General features: G+C 48.1%; 6 protein-coding genes across 13 annotated transcripts in view; 4 read left to right on the top strand and 2 right to left on the bottom strand.

Annotated features, from left to right (window-relative positions):
• LOC6526290 (1-phosphatidylinositol 4,5-bisphosphate phosphodiesterase classes I and II) overlaps window positions 1–19391 on the bottom strand; it is a 42136-nt gene that overhangs the window by 11320 nt on the left and 11425 nt on the right. For all 7 annotated transcript variants that reach the window (XM_015197890.3, XM_002087376.3, XM_039371104.1 and 4 more), the window contains exons 2-4: window positions 17568–17925; window positions 9638–9784; window positions 818–955 (exon numbers count right to left, since the gene is read on the bottom strand). In XM_015197890.3, the coding sequence (XP_015053376.1) occupies window positions 818–955; window positions 9638–9784; window positions 17568–17660 (378 nt within the window). In that variant the 5' untranslated portion in view covers window positions 17661–17925. The remainder of the gene's footprint in view (window positions 1–817; window positions 956–9637; window positions 9785–17567; window positions 17926–19391) is intronic.
• On the top strand, window positions 2988–5497 carry LOC6526294. Its single transcript, XM_002087380.3, has one exon. The coding sequence runs from the start codon at window positions 3146–3148 to the stop codon at window positions 5405–5407; it is 2262 nt and encodes a 753-aa protein (XP_002087416.1). The 5' UTR covers window positions 2988–3145; the 3' UTR covers window positions 5408–5497.
• Window positions 5587–9923, top strand: LOC6526293. Of its 2 annotated transcripts, XM_002087379.3 has the most exons (2): window positions 5587–6770; window positions 9487–9923. In XM_002087379.3, exons 1-2 carry the CDS (start codon window positions 5738–5740, stop codon window positions 9618–9620), a joined length of 1167 nt encoding a protein of 388 aa, XP_002087415.1. In that variant the 5' UTR covers window positions 5587–5737; the 3' UTR covers window positions 9621–9923. The 2 variants fall into 2 exon arrangements, with proteins under 2 accessions (XP_002087415.1, XP_015053347.1); XM_015197861.2 differs by lacking the exon at window positions 9487–9923 and having other exon boundaries at window positions 5587–7956.
• Window positions 12415–13420, bottom strand: LOC26534812 (trypsin). The gene has a single exon (XM_015199067.3). The coding sequence runs from the start codon at window positions 13378–13380 to the stop codon at window positions 12526–12528; it is 855 nt and encodes a 284-aa protein (XP_015054553.1). The 5' UTR covers window positions 13381–13420; the 3' UTR covers window positions 12415–12525.
• On the top strand, window positions 14273–15228 carry LOC6526292 (lectizyme). Its single transcript, XM_002087378.4, has one exon. It carries the CDS (start codon window positions 14300–14302, stop codon window positions 15131–15133), a length of 834 nt encoding a protein of 277 aa, XP_002087414.1. The 5' UTR covers window positions 14273–14299; the 3' UTR covers window positions 15134–15228.
• LOC6526291 (lectizyme) lies at window positions 16492–17390 on the top strand. Its single transcript, XM_002087377.4, has one exon. It carries the CDS (start codon window positions 16518–16520, stop codon window positions 17331–17333), a length of 816 nt encoding a protein of 271 aa, XP_002087413.1. The 5' UTR covers window positions 16492–16517; the 3' UTR covers window positions 17334–17390.

Here is a 19391-nt window from a genome sequence, read left to right as displayed (position 1 = left end):
TTATGGTCAATATTGTTTATTTTGCTTGGCGAAATTCCTTTCCAAAGTTTATGAAAATTTCGACGTTTTCATAATTTGATTTGCCTTTGTTGCCAATTCTGCGGTTCAAGTTGTGTTTGTTTATTTCAGGAATGTCCGCGACGCGTGCCAAAAATAATAACCACAACAGCACGATACCAGGGCGGGGCTGCTGACCATTGATAAAATAGAACATTGATTTTGGGCAAGGTCAATCCAGGCCACTGGCAGACTTCATGAGGAATGGACAGCGGAAGGTGGACTTTGGACTACGGACAACGGACAACGGACTATGGACACGCCCTCGGAGGAAAATCAATAAATGCGCCGTTGTTGAGTGGTCCATAATAACTTTTACGCGCCTTCGACAACCCACTAAAAATAGCCGCAACCAGAAAGCGAAAAGCCATAGGTGTGTCCCGAACAAAAAATACACAAACAGAAAAAATGGGAATCGGTGTAAGGGCTAAAGAGATAAATATAATTTGCAGTTTATTGCAAGGGAAAAGCTTCGAAATCCTATTAGGTGAGCGATTTGATTTGGGAAGTAGGTCGATTCATTCATTCACTTCCTAATCTTGTGAACTGTAACAGGCCATTTAGTATATGTACTCTTGACACAATTCCCCGAATGACTCAGAACTGAGTTCGTATATGCGGCGGAATTGCACCTCCTTCGCCACTGTTAAGTTGTCATCAACTTGTCACGAGTGCTCCGTGCAAGTGGCCATGTCCACCGCCACCCTGCGAGCAGTTGGACGCGGGCCAAGTGCCAAGTGCGGAGGATTGGCGGACTTACCTGGGCAATGTCCCGGCGGGTGCAGCAGAAGTTAACGAACGTCATGTTGACGAAATCCGAGCCGTGGCACACGGTCACCGTCTTCTCCTCCAGCGTGTCCTGGGGGCCCAGCGTCACAATCTGGCGCAGCTTGTTGTCCTGCAATCGAAGGATGAGCATGACGGTCATTATTAATTACCAAATGACGAAGGGATTTCGGCATTGCGAGATGTAGTGCGGGTAGGGAGATGCGCGGAAAATGAAGTTTTATGACCCGGCGGTCGTAAATGGAATTCATATCCTTGCGCGCTAATCCTGCGAGTGCAGCAAAATTCATTTGCTCGCCTCGTAAACCAGACAAACAAAGACGATTCCCCAGCTCAACTGACCGGGGTGCCATATTTCAATTAAACGGCACAAATGGATTTACGAGCTCGGACGAACGTGCATCCGTGGATCCTTGGATCCGATGGGCGTTGGTTCCCAACCAGTCGGCGCAACTCGGCGGAACGCAGAAGCAGAGCAAAACACTTCCAGTTCCGAGCCAACTGGGTTGAATGCAAATAAGCCTGGGACACAAGTACAAGGAATAGAAAGTATTGCCTTCGCAGACTTTCCACTCAAGTAAACACTTTTCAGCAAATCATTTTGTTGCTGCGAAATGTTTATGCGAATGATTTAAGTCCCTTGGCATTCTGGGAAGGATAGAAAACAATCTTAGACATATGGAGTGACTGGCTTGCTACTTGTAAAGTTATTAAATTGTGCATTTGAGATATGTTTCCCCAGAACTCCTGCGGATCTTCCTAAAATGTCTCACTTTCCTAGCTTGTTATCTACATTGTAACACTTTCATTCCACCAGCACTGTACTCAAAAACTTATTTTTCGCCAACACAGCAGCCCTGCGCCCAAACTATTCCAGTGAGGCGGGGGTCAGAGCAGGATTATCAACGTCCTTTCGAATGCAAGACACATAGTTCGGCCCAGGACATCGGACATTGGACATTGGTGAGTTGACTGCAATACGAGAGGACTGACTTTTGGGCGGCAGGGGTTGAAGTGCTCGAAGCGGAAGCCAGAGCATGAATTGGGCATTAACTTTGTGGCCACCATGTCTTGAGGCTCTCGTATATTTGCCTCTCCCAATGCAGAGCTTCCGGGGTTGAGACTGCCCGGGGGTCAGAGTGACCTTATCAGCAGCCAGTGTCAGTGGGACCCCTTCGAAGTCCAGTCGTGCTTTCTGGTGAGCTGGCACATCGAGCGAGTAAGCTGAGGAACAAGATTGTAGCAGATCACATCAATGATTTTATTTGTCTCTCATAAACGACATTGTTAAATGGTACACCATGTAGACATTTTTAGCTGCAGCTTGTACTTAATATTACTTCATTTAAATGTGTATTAAGTAATTCAATTATTTTAGAGTCAAGCCCCGAGTTCAATTGATTGAAAGTAAGCAACCTGAATTGCAAAGTTATAAGCTTTCCCGGTCAGCAATGATTCGATGGACGATGTGAAAGGCTTTTCCTCTTAGAAAGCGTCCTCCGTAGAAGTCGCCCAGAGCCGGAGGCTATAAAGGCATCGTTTGGCGGTGATAAACGCACATTTACCTGTGCTGGGAAGGCTGCAGGTTACGCTTATCTGCCAGCGTCATGATTTGCTTTTAACTAAAAACTAATTCCGCCAAATTTGTCGCTCTGAATAATGAAAATGGCTTTCCACAGGTCTCTGTGCGCGATTTTCCCGGCACCGTGCGAAGCGTAAAGCGGAAATGACTACGGCGATTATCTTAATTGCTTCTCACGCTTCGCGCTCAGCACTCACGCGCAGTTCCCCGCCCACTCAGTGGCTCCCAATCCCACCAATCCCCCAATCCTGCGACTCCCTGGCTGCTAATCCTTTGGCTCTGCTGGAAATTTGAATTTTAAGAAAGCTCATTATGAGAAGGAGCAGGGCAGCGGGCGCGGCAGGATGTTCGTGATAATTTTAGTCAGCTGCAAACACAGTTATTGATTTTCCCCCAGGTGCTAATACACGTCTTGGAAAAACATGAAAAGGTTCCTTTTATTGGGAGACTTTGTTGATTCTAAATTAATGTTCCTTCTGTTCCATTTACTTTGATTAATCAAGAACAGTTTTGCTGTACATCTAGTACTCTACGCAGCATCTGTCAGCTGATTTGGGATAATGTTGGAGGGCACTGATCAGATAGTTGTAAGCACCAGATAGGGCACATCCAGTTTTTTAGCTTTACCAAATTTTGTACCTAGGAAACCAGAATAGGTCAAGGCTCTAAATTCAAATATCAGTCAATCCAGCTAATTCCTCTGTCGCGAATTCCAAAAGCATGAACAACAAGCGATTGATCGACTCTCGCCATGGATCTCTGAATAAGCAAACCGCGCAAACCTCTGATAATGGAGGTTCCTACAGTCGCTTTGGGTCCCTGAACTCTGATATCATCCCCACACCCTACGAGTTGATGCGACAAAGGAATTGCAAAACGGAGAAAGTCATGAAAGGGGAGCGGTATCCCAGCATTCGGCCTCCAGTGTCCAAATGCAGTTACGAGCAGAGCAAAAACTATCTTTATGAGTCTGTGGATCAGGGCGGCTGTTTTGATCCCAATACTAAGGGTCAGGACGCCCTCAGGATCTGGAAAATGAGCCCGCACAAGAGCACTCTCAAGTTCTATGGCGTGGCTGATGGACATCACCTACCGGAGGCTGATAAATTCAACAGGACTTTGACGACCAGTCTGAAACATGCAAGCGGCTCCAGGAGACCTGCTCCAAAGCCACCGGTTCCACCAGTGCCAACGAGACCGCCACACCCCGCTGCCCCGTGCCAGCCCTACATCCTCAACCGGAAGACCCTAAAGGAGGAGCTGCAGCGGATGCCCATTGCCCGCCAGAAACTCAATCCCAAGGAGGCTTTCAGTATGCTATTCTGCGACAAGCGTCCGGATCCGATGGACCCTCTGGGAGTGGAGGCTGCAACTGATAAAATGGTTAGCCTGAGAGAAGCTCTGGATATGGCGAAACCGGAGAAACCTCCAAAGCACGGTCTGCGGCGTAAGCACTGGTACTGCCCTTCCAAGTGTGGTGAGCCGGAAAACAAGTGCACTGCATTCGAATGGGCCCAGTACAAGCTGAACCCGCGACCCTATGACCAAGCCTTCCTCAAGTGGTTCCTGGATCAGAAAGTGCCACTAGAGCGAGAGCCGCACGACTACGATGAGCTGTATAAGCGGTTCCAAGGATGCTTCGAGGTGAAACCCCAACCAGATCCCGACTGCGTTGCCATGACCAAGTGTTGTCCGGATATGATCAAGGAAGCGAAAGACGAATGTGGAGTCGAAGTCGGAGTTGGTGAGGGAGGGGGAGGGGGAGGGGGAGGGGGAGGTGTAGGCGGAGGAGGACCTGGCAGTGGCAGTGGAGGCGGCGCACATAAGGAAGGAGGCGATAAGGGCGGTACTGGGGGTAAAGGCCAACCGGGTTCTGGCCACGGTCCTGAAAGTGGATCTCAGCAAGCCAAGGACAAGGAAAAAGAAAAGGGACAGACAAGTGGCGATAAGGAAAATGCAGAAAAGGATAAAGGTAAGGACACTGCTAAAGATAAAGACAAGAATAAGGAAAAGGATACGGACAAGGACGCGGGTAAGGACACGGGTGGCAACATACAAAAGGAGGACAAAGAAAAGGACAAGGATAAGGGCAAGGACAAGGATAAGAATATGGGCAAGGATAAAGACAAGGACACGGATAAGGGCAAGGACACAGATGCAGAGAAAGGCAAAGATAAAGGCAAGGATAAAGGCAAGGGCAAAGGGAAGGACAAGAACGAGGATGAGGATCAGAAACAAAAGCACAATCCAGCTGATCCTGATCAGGAGAACTCAAAGAAACCTACCAAGCCTCTCAAGCCACCAAAGCAACCGAAGCCCCCGCTCGAAAGCACAACCGATACGTCCACTCGCAACATTTCCTCCTTTGATATGAGGGATTCAGACGAAATACCGATCCGGCACGAAATTGTCGAAGCGGAAGAGGATGAAACAGCTAAAGAGGCAGTGGAACCCAAGCCGAAACCACCACCAACTGCGAAGCCGCCCAAAAAGAAGCCGCCAGGCAAGAAACCACCATTCTACAAACCCATAGAGAAACCAGAGAAGGAAAAGCCCGAGAAGGTCGAAGAGAAGGAAGACAAAGAGTCCTGTCCACCTTGTCCTCCAGTGGGCTGCGCGTGCACCATTTGCGACTGCCTCTACGGCAATAAGATTCCCATTTCCACGACGATGCAATCGATTATGGCCGAGGAGAAGGTTCGCGAAAAGAGGGAGTACCTCCGGCGGATGCGGCACCGGGAGTACATGGAGTGCACTGGTGAAAAGTCCCTAGTTCCCCAGCACAAGGTGGATTCCATCAGCTGCGATAACTGCTTCTGCCGAAACCCCAAGATAGCCGAGTACTGTGAGTGCTTGGCAGCTCTTCATCACCTGCAGCGGCTCCTTGGAAAGGAACGCCACAGGATCGTAAACAACGAGCTCATCTTCAACCTCGACGATCTCCGCCAGCGGATCACTAAGCGTATGTGCAAGTGCCTTTGAGAACTGTGTTTTGGTCAGTATAATCAGTATAGTTGGCTTGTCAGTGTAGTTTTCAAAATTTGACGATTGGATAATAAATATTCAAACTGAGATATAAACCTTGTTTCATTGGTAGAGGCGGCTCTGAAAGGCCTTTCAAAGCGAACTGCTGACATTTGAGGTGAGCCACTCTCAGTATTTTATCATGTGTTCAACAGACAACACCTAAATTTTAAAATAAGCCTGTTTTATTTTGGTTCCCAGATTGAGCTTAACCGTATTTAACCTTTAAATAATATTGGACCCGAATCGAATAAACACTCCAAGCAAAAAAAAGACGACGTTACCGCAATGATGGGCACACGGGCTACGGAGCACCGAGGATCTAGGAGGCTGCTGGCAGGTCAGAGCGTTCATGAGCCCTCTGTGTGCGAGGAACCCGACCCGCTGAACACCTATGTGGAGAAACCACTTACTATGTACCAGTGGATGCGGTGGAGCAACTGCAAGACCCATAAGCCGCACCTAGAGGAAACATACCCCTCCATTCTACCGCCGATATCCAGATGCGACGATGCCAAGACTCTGAAGTACGTCGAAGAGGCCATGGAGGCCAACAAATGCAAACACTATCCTAAGGAAGATGTGCTGGCCGTATGGAACCAAAGTCCCCAGAAGGAGTCCTTGGGCTGGTATGGCATTGGATCGCAGTACCCGTCTCCACAGGCCGTCCTCTATGACCGCGCTGTGAAGAAGAGCCTAAAGGCAGCTAGTCTTTTGCCAAAGCCGCCGAAGAAGTCGAACATAAAGCCCAAGTGGCAACTGGAGAAGAAGCCCCCCCAACCTGGCGCTTTTGTTCTCAATCGAAAATGTCTGACGGCGAAGCTCGACAGGATGCCAAACATAAGACGCCAACTGAAGTCGACCAACGTATTCTCCTGGCTGCACTGTCCCCAGCCAGCGGATCCAACTCGTCCGTTTGAGGATAGCGCCGGCTACCCAGCGATCAGCAGGGAACAGGCGATGGACATGGTGAAACCGGAAAAGCCCGCTAAGCACGGCCTCCGACGCAAGCACTGGTACTGCCCCCCGAAGTGCGGCGAGGTGGAGAACAAGTGCACCGATTACGAGTGGGCCAAGTACAAGATGGATCCCCGGCCCGACAACGAGGCCTTCCAACGCGAGATGGCCGCCCAACAGGCATTCAAGCAGCCGGAGCCCCGAAACTACGATGAACTGTACAAGTCGCTGGTGACTTGCTTCGTTCAGGACCCGGATGGAAAGAACGATCTCTGCCAGGCGCTGGAGAAGTGCTGCAGGGATCCCAAGGATCCACCTGTCCAGGGTTGTGGCGAGTTCGTGCCGGATGGCGCTGGAGGAGATGGTGAGTCGGCAGGGAATAAGGACAAGGGTGGGGACAAGGACTTGGACGTTGACAAAGACGAGAACGTTGACGTTGAAGACGAGGACAACGACAAGCAGAAGGATAAGGGAAAAAAAGATGATGGTGAAGGGGACACTGGAAATGAAGGTATAGAAGACGGTGATGATGATGGAAAAGACAAAGGGAAGGGAGGCCAGAAGGATAAGGGGAAGGGGAAGGGTGATGGCGAAGGGAACAAGGGACCTGAGAAAGATGGAGGGGATAAGAAAAAGGAAAAGCCGAACGAAGTCATTGACAAGGAAAAGGATAAAAACAAAGACAAAGGCAAAGGCAAGGACAAGAAACCCAAAGACGAGAATTCCAGAGGCTCTGAGGACCGTCCTCTAGTGCCCCGCAGTACGGATACTATTCCCGCGACAGAAGGAAGTCACCGAAGTGGCGAATCCGGCGGTCATGGTGGCGCCAGCGATGGAGAAAAGGATTTGGACAAAAACAAGAAAGATCCCAACAGGACTGACAGTACAATAGATCAGAAGCCGCCGAAGGACAAGGATAAGGGCAAGGGCAAAGGTAAGGACAAGGGCCCGAATAAAAACAAGGGCAAGGGGAATAAGAAGGACGATAAAGGTAATGACAAGGACAACACTCAGGCCATCCCGACTGACAATGACTGCCCTTGCGAGATCTGCTGTCCGCCAAAAGAAGAGGACACTCCGCTGATCAAGGAGATGCGCCGGCGGGATCGCGAGCGCCAGGTGCGTGATTATCTCCGCCAAATGCGTCACCGCCAGTACATGGAGTGCAAGGACCTCAATTACCCGAGCCCGCACCACAAGTGCGATGCCATCCAGTGCAACGACCAGTTCTGTAGCAATCCCCGCATGCAAACCCATTTCGCCAGAGTCCAGGCCGTTCGAAGCCTACAGCAGATCCTGCAGAAGCGAAATCGCAAAGGCGATGTCAAAATCTCCAATGATCTGGACTCGCTTTTAACACGGCTTTGCAATAGCCTGACCATAAGTGGAGGTCACTGCAGGTGACCCGGCCTCGACTGTGTTTTGGTGATGTTTAACGAGTCCGAGTCCGCAGTTGTAACTTGTGCTTAAGTTTTAGTGGTGTTAATGTCTTGTGCTGATTTAAAGCGATCTTAATTGCGTCCTTTAAATAAACTCGAATTCCTAGCTGAGCTCCGGACTTGTACTCAATTCATTAACGCACACAGCGAGGGCGGGTCTCTTGCTTTTAAATGTATGCTATGCTTTTCTGGCTTTTACTTAATCACACATGGGCCTGCCTGCGTGTGTGTGTGTGTGTGTTTGGGCGTGGTCAGCGCCCACCAACTCGGGCGTTTAATTAATGAATGATTCCTTGCCAAAGGGTTTTTCGTTTCGAGGAAAACGGCTTTTCCCATTAATTCTGACAACGCTGTTTCGTTGGCAACAACGCAAACTTTATCAACATTTTTGCTCCCTAAATATTCAGGTTTGAATCGTTGCTCTAGCGATAAATCCATCTCTCCTGTTATTGGTGATAAGTGTTTTCCAAGCCATATAGTTTGAAAATAGGCCAGTTCTCTGTACACAGCGGTTGGGTTCCTAGAGTGTTGTCAACATTCATTGTCCGAATTCCGCCTGTCCCGCAAAGTGCGCTTTCATTTTCCAACTTTTCCGGCGCTGTTAGTTTGCCTTGGGCAAACTGAAAGGAAAACCAAACTCATTTGCCTTTGGCCTTGGGCCTGCCGCGCTCCACAGCCACAACTGCAACTATTATCGGGGCCGCGGGCGGTGGGCTGTGGACGGTGGGCGTGGCCCTAGGAAGACCAAAATAATTTATACATGGAGAAAAAGCGGCATTGCCGCCCAAGGATTTGCCCATTGATATAATTGCCCTAATGGCTGGGACCCAGAAAAAAGAGGAACAGCGGTCGTGGGACTTTAATTTCATAATGTGCCGCGAATTGTTCAAAGGGGTTAGCGAAAGTTTAAAATGGCTTATTCCAGCTAAGCTGCTTACCCAAAATGCTGTTCAATTGCACAAAAACAGGTGGCAAACCATCTTGACTTCGTGTTGCCAAGATATATGTAAGGAAAAAGGTATTCGCAAGAAGTTTTGTTACAAAGCGGCGAGTCCACACAACAATAAATGGAAAATTGTGTTAAGCCTGAAAAAGCGTGACAACCGTGAAGTCGGAACTAACTATGGAAAACTCTTGCCAAACGCACACATCACAATGGGGATACTGATTCCTATTCCTATTTCTATTCCGATTCCGGACCCGGCACGTGACTTGGCTAGAAAATTGAGGCGGGAATTGGTTGGGCTGACCCGTTTTCCCATTCCTTAAAAATAGCTTCACACACCTGACCCAGTAATTGGCTTTCCAATGAGGCCAGCTGGCAGTGGAAAACATTTACCGACTTATTGGCCAGAGATTAATAGGCACAAGCTACAACTCAAACGAACTGCACAACTTGTCCCTAAACAAAATGTAACTATTTTAGTTGTTGGTACATTTTTTTGAGTGTCTTTTGTGTACATCGCGAGATGACGAAAAAGTAATTACATGCGCTGGCGTTATTAAAACAATCTTCACATGATCAAACAACAGACAACACATACAAAAAAAAAACCGAGGGAGGTCTTAAAACTCTTTCCCCCTTTACTCAATTCGCGAGCTTTAACCAGAAAAATATTTCTTTTTAAAATTGCATTTCAGAAGGATGCCGTTGCTGCGGTAAGTGCTGCTGCGCAAGGAAGAAGGGCGGCGAATCCTGCGAAGAATCGCCATCTGGAATTGGCTCTATAGCCAAACCCCAAGTAGCAGTGACCGAAGAAGCGACAGAGGAGTAAAAATCAAGTATACGCACCTTTGGCCGCTTGGCGTACTGTCCTGTGCGTACGTCGCGAATGGTGGCTATATCCAGGATGTCCAGCTCGTTGTTTTGGTCGACCCAGTAGAGAAAGAAGCCCTTGGCGTCGACGCGCATTGTGACCGGTGTTCCAGTGCCCGAGTCCTGAAATCAGAGAGTGAGAACCAAAAATGAAACAGGCTGAAATGAAGACCAACTCTAGTCGTTATAAATAGCGCATATGATAATCAAAACACATAGTCTTGCGATTCGGGTCCAATAAATTGTGAACGCATGATACATACTCCAGAGTTTATTGAACTGCCCCTAATGAATTTATCTCGTCCAATTTCTCAGCTGAACTGCCGCATGAGTGCAGTCGTCCGTTATTTCTGCTTATTATTTAAGTCAAATTAAATGGGCATCTGCCGGCAGCCATAAATATTTAATGCCACAGTCGCCTATTCATAAAGGAAAAAGCTGGCGAAAAGTGAACATTCCCCGGCCGCAGCTGGCGATGCCAAACAGATGCGGATTCCGAGTAACCCCCGCCGAAATTAAAATATTTTGTATTTCTTAAATATGCATGCAAATAGGCGGCCAAATCTGGCATCCAGCGAACAAGATGTCCCGAAAATTCTGCCTCACTTCTGGGTCTGCCCAAAGTCGCATAACGCGTCGAATGGCGCGGGCCAATGGAAGTCTTTTCCAGTGGATGGTGATGGGGGTAGTGGGAGCACCATCTGGGCATTGGAGTCAACGCAGACAACTTGCAACAAAGGCGCCATGAATATGTGTGCAACTAAGTGGGGCAAAGTACGACGGTCACCCCAGCTTTGCTCCAGGGAATGTGGCAACAAAGTGGATCCGCCTCGGGGTGCAGGCTTTGTTTCTTTCGGGGGGGCGATTTCACTAAAACATTCATTGACTCTTATTCATTTATTGAACGCATCACAAACAACGAATTACGAGTAAATAAAAAATAAATAAAAAAAACAACAAACTAAACTGTGACTACATTTTCTGTTTTGTATACTGTGCTAGCTGCTTTGAGTTTGAAATTGAATATACATTCAAGCACTTAGTTCGCGGGTTCTGAAGCCCAGGAATCTATCTGGCTGCTCATAAAGTTCCAATTAGGTGGTGAAATTCCTTGACCCCGTCAGCGGTCCATTAAGATTAGGGAGCGCTTGTTGTTACGGCCAAAATTGATGAGCTTTCAAATACTCGTTACGAGCATATTTAATTCGCGCAGCCACAAGTTCATTATCCTTTCGGGATAGAATTTTGGGTTTGAGTTTAATGAACCCACTAGGTGCCAAAGTGGCCTGCCTGGCCAACACTTGCCCCTTTTCGCAGACGATGCCGAGAGGTTCCTTAATAATTGAAATTGAAAACATCGACTCGGATTCGCCCCCCACCACTTGTGATATTCAATTAGGCGCATATTTTCAAGGGATTTTCAGATGGGCTGGTCCGTTGGTTGTTTAGGAAAGTCTGGGCGAGGACAAGGGTTCGACCATCGCTAATTGGAAGCCACAATCCCCACTCGAGTTGTCTTGGTTGCTTTTCCTGTTTGTCTAATTACTGTAAACTAATTGAGTTCAGATCGCGCGAAGGGGCGGCAAAAACTTCGTTAATTCAATTTCAATATGCAAAATTCAGTGGAAATCCAATAACTGCAGAAATTGTGTGCGAATTTCAGTTTCTACTCCGTGACTGCTGCTGAAAGTGACTGCCTTTTGACACGCTTCTCCAATATTAACAGCCTCCGCTGGCACGCGTATCGGTAATTGTGTATCTGAATCAGCATCTACATCAGCGTACGAGTATATGTGAGTGTATCTGAGTGTATGTGAGTGTGCCTTTAGGATAAGAACGATTACATGCATAATTGAATTGGCTTAGCTGTGGGATCTGCTCCCCGTACATATGTCAGTCTGCTGTAGGAAACGCTTAAAGCAGACCGCACATCCAGAACACCAGCTGCTTGCACTGTGAGAAATGTCTCTACCTATGCCAGCAGCCGCTTTTAAAACTATTTAATCACCTAACCAAGTCTCCAATCTACTTTTCTCAAGTTCTGGGTTTTTCGAGTGTGCTTTCCCTTTTGAAGATACATGCACATCTGTATCTAGGAAACACATCTGCTGGTGACAATTGTCATACGCTCATCTCGATTCGCTGTCAATCATGCTTAGGGAATTGAGTTCTGAAAGGGCTGTCAGGCGTCTGTAGTGAAAGGTAGAGTACTTCAGTGCATTGGGAGGATAAATGGCAGGTTAGGAATATGCTAATGCTGCCGAGGACCGCCCAACAATCAGCTCATCTCCCTGGGAGAGTACACTCCAAACTATAGACATGCGTTTAAACAGCTGCTGCTCTCCGTGCTACATGTGATAAGATACGAAGATTATAAAATATGTAGCTGCTTAGTTCCTGTTTACCTGCACTTTCTCCCCCCACCTCATCTCATATTCATCCCACTTGAGTTACCTCGGAGAAAGTTTTCCCCCCTGCCACTGCTGATGACGTTTATCCTAGCCAACTTTCAAAGAGCCTTTTCCGTGAAAAAGTCACGCACTCTTCAGGGTGTGTTACCAAATTCGCATTGAGACTCTTCGAGATCCAAATTCACCCACCTGAATAGAAAGTGCGCTTGCCACTCACCGCTTACTCAGCATATACGAGTATAGAGACTATCATAAATCATAAATCGCCAGCTGATCGGCAATCATAAATAGTAGTTCGATTACAGGCAATCAGCCGTCCACTTATCGAGCAATAAAACAAGGTTTTCTATTCACGTTAACGAGCTCTGTGATAAGATACGAAAACTCGCGCTGTTTACTGTAATGCATTGCTAGAGTATTACGCAAAGATCTCCCCGTTCAGCGCCACAAGCCTTAGTTCAGCTGGTAATAGGCGGCGATCGTCTGGTGGATCCATCCAATGTAGGCGGGCACAGAGGTGTACACCGTGGGCCGCTTGGCATAGCCGCACGGCATGTAGCTCCAGGATCCAAGGCCCACCAGTTCCGCCGGTCCAGTGATGGGCCAGTAGACCAGGGGAGTGCCTCCGTCTCCGTAGCAGGTCGTCACCTGGGAGCACACCTGCTCCGCCGTCAGAGGAGCATCCGCCGGCAGCAACTCCTTGCAGGCCGTGCTGTTGAGTAGCGGGGCGAAGGCATACTGCAGCTGCTTGGAGTACTCATCGCCATCGGCGTCGGTGAGTCCCCAGCCATAGGCGGCGGCTGTCTTGTTGCTGTAGTCGTCATTGATGTCGGGCAGGGCGATCTGCTGAACGCGAGCGCTGTACTCGAAGCTCTCGGAGACGTGGAGCAGGGCTATGTTGTCACTGCCGGCGTTTCCATTGAAGGACCGATGTGTGGTGGCAAAGTCCACGTAGCGCACTTGGGCTGCGGTCACATTGGACCGGTTGACGATTCCCGCGTAGACGGGCGTTCCCACGGCATCTCCGTTGAAGCTGCGCAGCTCGTCGACACAATGAGCGGCCGTCAGAAGCCATCGCTTGCCAATGATGGATGCTCCGCACAAGTGGGTATAGGTGCCCCTTGTCAAGGACAGGGACACCAGGTAGGGCACATTGTCCACTCCCTGCACATCGTAGCCATCTATAATCAGGGGCTGGATCTCCGCGTGAACTTGGTCCGTATCCCTCAATGTCAGGTGCTGAATGTGCGGCAGTTTTGCCGCTGCGGCCAAAGCCAAGAGGGGCAGCAGGAAAAGCGGCGATAACATCACTGATACGGTTGAGAATTTGAATCGTCTAAACCGGACGCCGAAAAGCAACTGGCCTTTTATAGTAAGAGACCAAAAAGCTTTGCCAAACAGAGAGAAAGAGAGGAAGCCCCTGGTGTGCCAGAGTAGCTCCAAGAACTAGTTCGATTATACGAATTCTGGACTAACCTTTGATACCCGGAATAAGAGATTACCTCCCTAATGTGACGCTAAACAATCACCTGTAGCGGGACAGAGATCTTAATACCCCCAATGTCCTTACATGTCCTTGTATATGCAGCATGTGAAATGTAATTGAAGTTAAGCTCCGCTTTAGGCTCCATTTTACCCATCCTTCCTATTTTACCCTCCGGGTGCTGTGGCATTTACATTTCGCAATTAACCTTTGGAGCGCGTGAGGGGAGCACAATGGAGATAGCGAAGTGCATCCTTGCATGCACTAATTGCCGGCTGCCCGGGACGAGCTGCCTCCATCCATGTGGGATTAGGGCCACATGTCCACATGTGGCGGGTGGATGTTGTCCTGAAAATGCGCACGCAAACATGCGGTCACTTCAGGTCTATGAAATGCTCTCTTAATTGGCTTTGTACGCCAATTGGGGCTGGGGAGAACCCCATCGCGAGGGTCCGTATTTATAGCATCCTTTGAGACTGGGCCGTGGCCGACCTTGCCGTGTCAACACCTCGGTTAACACATTACGCACACCCACGTGGGCGGAGGTTCCCAGGGCTTTTCCCACTCAAGGCCAATTTACTATTGAATACGCGTACGCCTATCGGCCAATCGTAATCAATTCAGACGAAATTAACTAATCGTCGAATCCGATTCATAAATCTATCTGCTAATCTATAGTGGTGGGCAAGTATAAAAGGTGCCTTTAGTCGGCTAGTCAGTATACATTCTCCGTAAATCTGCAGAATGAAACTGATCGCTGTGACTTTGCTCGTTGCCCTTGTGGCCGCCGCCCAGGGAGCCAAGCTCTCCGACAAGCTGGCCAAGATCGTGCCCAGCTTTGCCACCGGCTTCGTGATCAACGGCACGGAGGCGGAACCCCACTCCGCCCCATACATTGTCTCCTTGGGCACCAACTTCGCGAAGCACTCGCACGTCTGCGGAGGCACCCTGATCAACAAGGACTGGATTTTGACCGCTGCCCACTGCATTTCCAACCCAGTTGGCATGAGCATCATTGCCGGACTCCATACCCGTGCCGAGGTGGATGAGCTGACCCAGCAGCGACAAGTTGACTTTGGCCGCGTCCACGAGAAGTACTCTGGTGGCGTTGGACCCTACGACATTGCCCTGCTCCACGTGAACGAGTCATTCATCTTCAACGAGTGGGTGCAGGCCGCCACCCTACCCAGCCGCGAGGAAGTCCATGAGGGAGAGACCCACCTGTACGGTTGGGGACAGCCCAAGTCCTACATCATCACCCCTGCCAAGTCCCTGATGACTGTCACCACCGAAATTGTGAACTACGACGAGTGCAAGGAAGTACTGCCGGAAACCGCTCCCCTCGCTGAGACCAACATCTGCTCCTCTTCCCTGCAACAGAGCAAGTCCGCGTGCAACGGTGACTCCGGCGGCCCACTGGTCGTTGAGTACCAGAACGCCCCCTCCGAGATTATTGGCATCGTATCCTGGGGCTACATCCCCTGCGGACGGGCGAACTACCCTTCCGTTTACACCAAAGTGTCTTCCTACGTCAACTGGATCATCGACATTCAGAGCGCCTACTACAAGCTCTTCTAGATTGAAGGAAGAAACTGTTAGTCAGATCTTGCCAGGAGCGGAATCGCCTTTGATCAGAGTCATGATCAATTGTTGAATAAATGCATCCAACTAAATCGTATCTTGTGGTTTTCCGGGGATGGAGGGTTATTTCGGGTTCCTTTCTTTTCAAATTACAGAGCCACAGGATTAACTAGTAAACTGCCTTCAGTATGAGTTCAGTACGGAACAGTAAAGAAATACCTTTTAGACCTAGCTATACCTTCAATATGAACCTGGTAACAAGGAATATTATAACCCTTTAATAAAACTTGTCTATTAGTTTAAACGGATGTATAATTTATTTGCCCTTATTGGCGTACTTCCTAAAATACTAACCAAAACGCTAAACTAAAACCAGAAACTAATTCCCTCATTCTGTGCCCCTCCGATTAGTTGTGAAATAATCATAGGCAATGAAAGTCCAGTCTGTGTTTGCTTTTCCACAATTTATGGTGTCTGATTGCCCTCGAATCGATCGCTAATCGAAGCGGGATTAAAGACGGTCCCGAACACATTTGTCTCTTGATTTATGGCTTCTAAAATAAGCTCTGGAAAAGCCCAGACTTTTGGAGGCGTGTGCCATTGATAGACGATTCAGTATCGAAAGTCATGCACTCGACCAATCAAATCTAACCCGAATGGAAGCTCCCTATCATTGATATTAAAAAAGTGCTGTATAATATTGAGCAAGTAGATTGGAAAAGCTTCACAAAGTTCTAAATTTCAGATTCAACATGTTGCTAAAATAATGTTTAGAGCAACAAAGAATACAAGGATGACGAACCACAATTTGCTACTTTAGAAGTTTCATTGTTCTGAAGCATTTTTGGCGCTACTATTAATAATGTTGGATCTGGTTAGTTATAAAAAGTAATTCCTAAATAGAAAGGTATATAAATTTTAGGTTCTTAACAGAAAACTTCTTTGTATAAACATATTCTCATCTTTTATCTGCGCTCTAAATTATTATTATCAGCGCCTAGTAACTCCTAACTTCTAATCTGATACTATTTTGAACCAACACAAAGAGTACACTCAGCCAAAGTGGCCGCTATGTGAGCAAATAGAACTTTGCCATCCAGATCGGGGCCAAAAGCCAGTCATGTTGGCTGCAAGGAAGCTTCTTCTGTGCCTAGGGTGCAAGCAGACTTGAAGAGATTGGAACTCTTATCAGTCAAAGGCGCCAGTGCAGGACAAAGCGAAGTCATATCGGGGCCAAGAATATGCAGGTGAAGATCATAAATCTCTTGGGTGATAACGATAATTTGGATTGGAGTGCTTGCAGTTCGAGTTGGAGATTGAAGAGTCCTATAAAAGGCGCCGGCCAAATTGGCAGTAGAACAAACTCAACAGAGAACTCAAAATGAAACAATTCGTGGCTATATTCGCACTGGCTCTGGCTTCGGTTTCGGCCAGTTCCATCCCTCAGCCGGGATTCCCCAGCGGTCGCATCATCAACGGCTATGAAGCGGCGAAGGGAGAGGCGCCCTATATCGTGTCCTTGCAGACCACAGCCAACTCCCACTTCTGTGCAGGAACTCTGCTCGACGAGGTGACCATCATGACCGCCGCCCACTGCCTGACCTACAACCAAGGCCAGGCAGTTGCCGGTGCTCACAGCCGCACCGACCGGGAAAACGTTCAGACCAGGAAGTTCACCAGTGCCCAGTACGTGATCCACGAGAAATACAGCGGCGGTGTGGGACCCAACGACATTGGCCTGATCCTGCTCAACGCGGAGGATGCCTTTGATCTGAATGCCGTGGCCCGTGATGGCAGCAATCCGGTGGGCGCTGTAAGTCTTCCTTCGAAGACATTCCAAGGTACTACCGATGGATATCTGTATGGCTGGGGCTACGACAACACAGGAGTGCTGCCGACGAACCTCCAGAAACTGGACGCCACCATCATCGACTACAACGCATGCAAGGCAGCGTTGCCATCCAGCAACTCGCTGGCGGACACCAATGTGTGCTCCCACACCGCCGGAAAGGCCGACGGATCCTGCAACGGAGACAGTGGCGGCCCCCTGGTCGAGAAGTCCAGCAGTGGTGCAGACAAGCAGATTGGCATCGTCTCCTGGGGATACATACCCTGCTTGACCACTACCTACCCTTCTGTCTACACATCAGTGTCTTCGTTTTTGCCTTGGATCGATGAGAACCGTAGGGCGAAGTAGACAATAGCCGACATACACTTGTATATAGCCACTTAATAAACGAACATTCAAAGAAAATAAGCTACGTTTCAGTAATTCTATCCAAAAAATACCAGTAACTTAACCTAAAATCTCTTTTAACCAAATTACCACCGAATTGGTATTGGAATAGTGAAATGCAACAGATATATGTAAAAGTAACTAATAATCAATATCCCCAGACAACATGGTTCCAGTAAACAGTTAGCTACTCACATCATCCCATCGAATGAACTTCTCGCCATCTTGCAGAGCTTGTGGTACCTCCACGCTGGCGGTGGAGATGTACGTTCCTCCGGCGCTCATCATCCTCGCAAATGTTTGGGTTTGAAGTGTCGCTTACGGGCCACTGACCACTGACCCACTGATGAACCAGAAAGCTCTGGTTACTTTCTGCGTGATTCTTGGACTAGCCGCTGCTCCTCCTTTCACTGCATGCAAAAGACGCCATAGTCCTGGTCAGCATCCGAATCCTCGAAGGAGTCCGGGCACAATTAGAGCGGCGTTGTCTCTGCCCCGCGTCCGACCTCTTTGGACTGCATTCTGGGGCTTGGTTACAAGTGCTGGCAGTTTTCTGAAAAAAATTATACAGAGATGGTTAAACAATTGATTTTAGCATTAGTTCCATTTTTAGCTTTAGTCTCCTGGCAAAGGAAAATAACTTCTGCAATGCTAATAGCACGCCTATTTGGTGAACTCATTTTCGCTGATAAATTCCTATCCCAACTTTAAAGGGTTATTTCTCTCAAGCCCCATTCCCAATTGAGTCATGCCCAACTGCAGATACACCAGATAGACCAGATACCATTAACAATTTTCCAAAGCCTGACGCTTTTGTTTCGCTGCCATTGCGGTCAACCCGACTACGGGTACGAAAAAGGTCAGGAACAGAGGAACAGAGGTCCGGACTTCGGATCGCGGCCCCGTGATGGGCTTTCAATGAGCGGCGGACGGAGCTCCATTCATTGGGGCCCATTCCATTCCATTCAGATCTCTGAGGCTTTGTTTGCCTATTTTTGGGCTGCTGTCGCCAGCCATTGTGTTGCGAAATTCGCTTGTAGTTTCCTTCACCTTTGCTTTTTGTTGGGTTTCTGGTTTTTGTATTTGACTGCACTTCATTTATGCAGGAAGCCGTTTTTCGGTTAGCTAATTTGGCGCACAAACATTTTTAATTTCAATTAGCCGCCAGCGAACTCTTGACCTGAGTACTACCCAGTAGCTGTAAATAGACATCCGGCACTGTGTTCGTCACTCGAGCGATCTGAACCGAGTGGTTTCTTGTTTTCGGCATAATCCACTTAGACACAGTGAGATGGAGATGGCAGCATATCCAAACGCACGTGACTGCCGAGCTAATACTTTCGTAATTTCTTTTGGCCTTGTCATAACCAATTTGAGTCAAGCCCGAAACTAAAACTAAAACAGCAGCAGAAACAGAATCTGAAACTGTGACGGTGACTCTGACTGACTGAAATGGAATCAAGAGCACCTAATAAGAGCAAAAATGTGAGCAAAACTTTTAGCCACAGTCGCTCTGCGCCAGCCAACCAACCCCACACATGACTTTACACCGGAAAATGGAAATGAAAAAAATGCCCCACCCCAATGGGAAAACAATTGGAGCTGAAAAAAGGTAGAGAGAACTTCATGGCACTACTTTAAATCGCTTCAAATTGAAATTGAATTGCTACATACACACAGGTTTTCTTTCAGTGGCTAAGCAAAAGCTGTTTTACTCACACATGGCGAAATTTTCGCGCATAAAGGAAGTCATTTGTTTGTATTGGTTGCTTTCCCGAATAGAATTGAATTTGTAAATTTATATTGCCGTTTTCCCTCCCATTTGCTGCTTCAAATTGAGTTTGTACATCATAAATTGCGAGCTGCCAAAGGGGAAGTAATTAAGCATTTTCATTCTGTTTGTCTTCCGACTATTTTCGAATGTGTGTATGTGGCAAATGGATTTTGAGTCAATATCGAAAATTGTTATCGCAAGTAAAATGAAAAATGGGGAGACGCTGCTCGATTTTCCATTTTCCT

This window comes from Drosophila yakuba, chromosome 2L (assembly GCF_016746365.2).
Source record: "Drosophila yakuba strain Tai18E2 chromosome 2L, Prin_Dyak_Tai18E2_2.1, whole genome shotgun sequence".
NCBI classification, from domain to species: Eukaryota; Metazoa; Arthropoda; class Insecta; order Diptera; family Drosophilidae; genus Drosophila; species Drosophila yakuba.
This window is presented reverse-complemented; position numbering and strand designations above follow the sequence as displayed.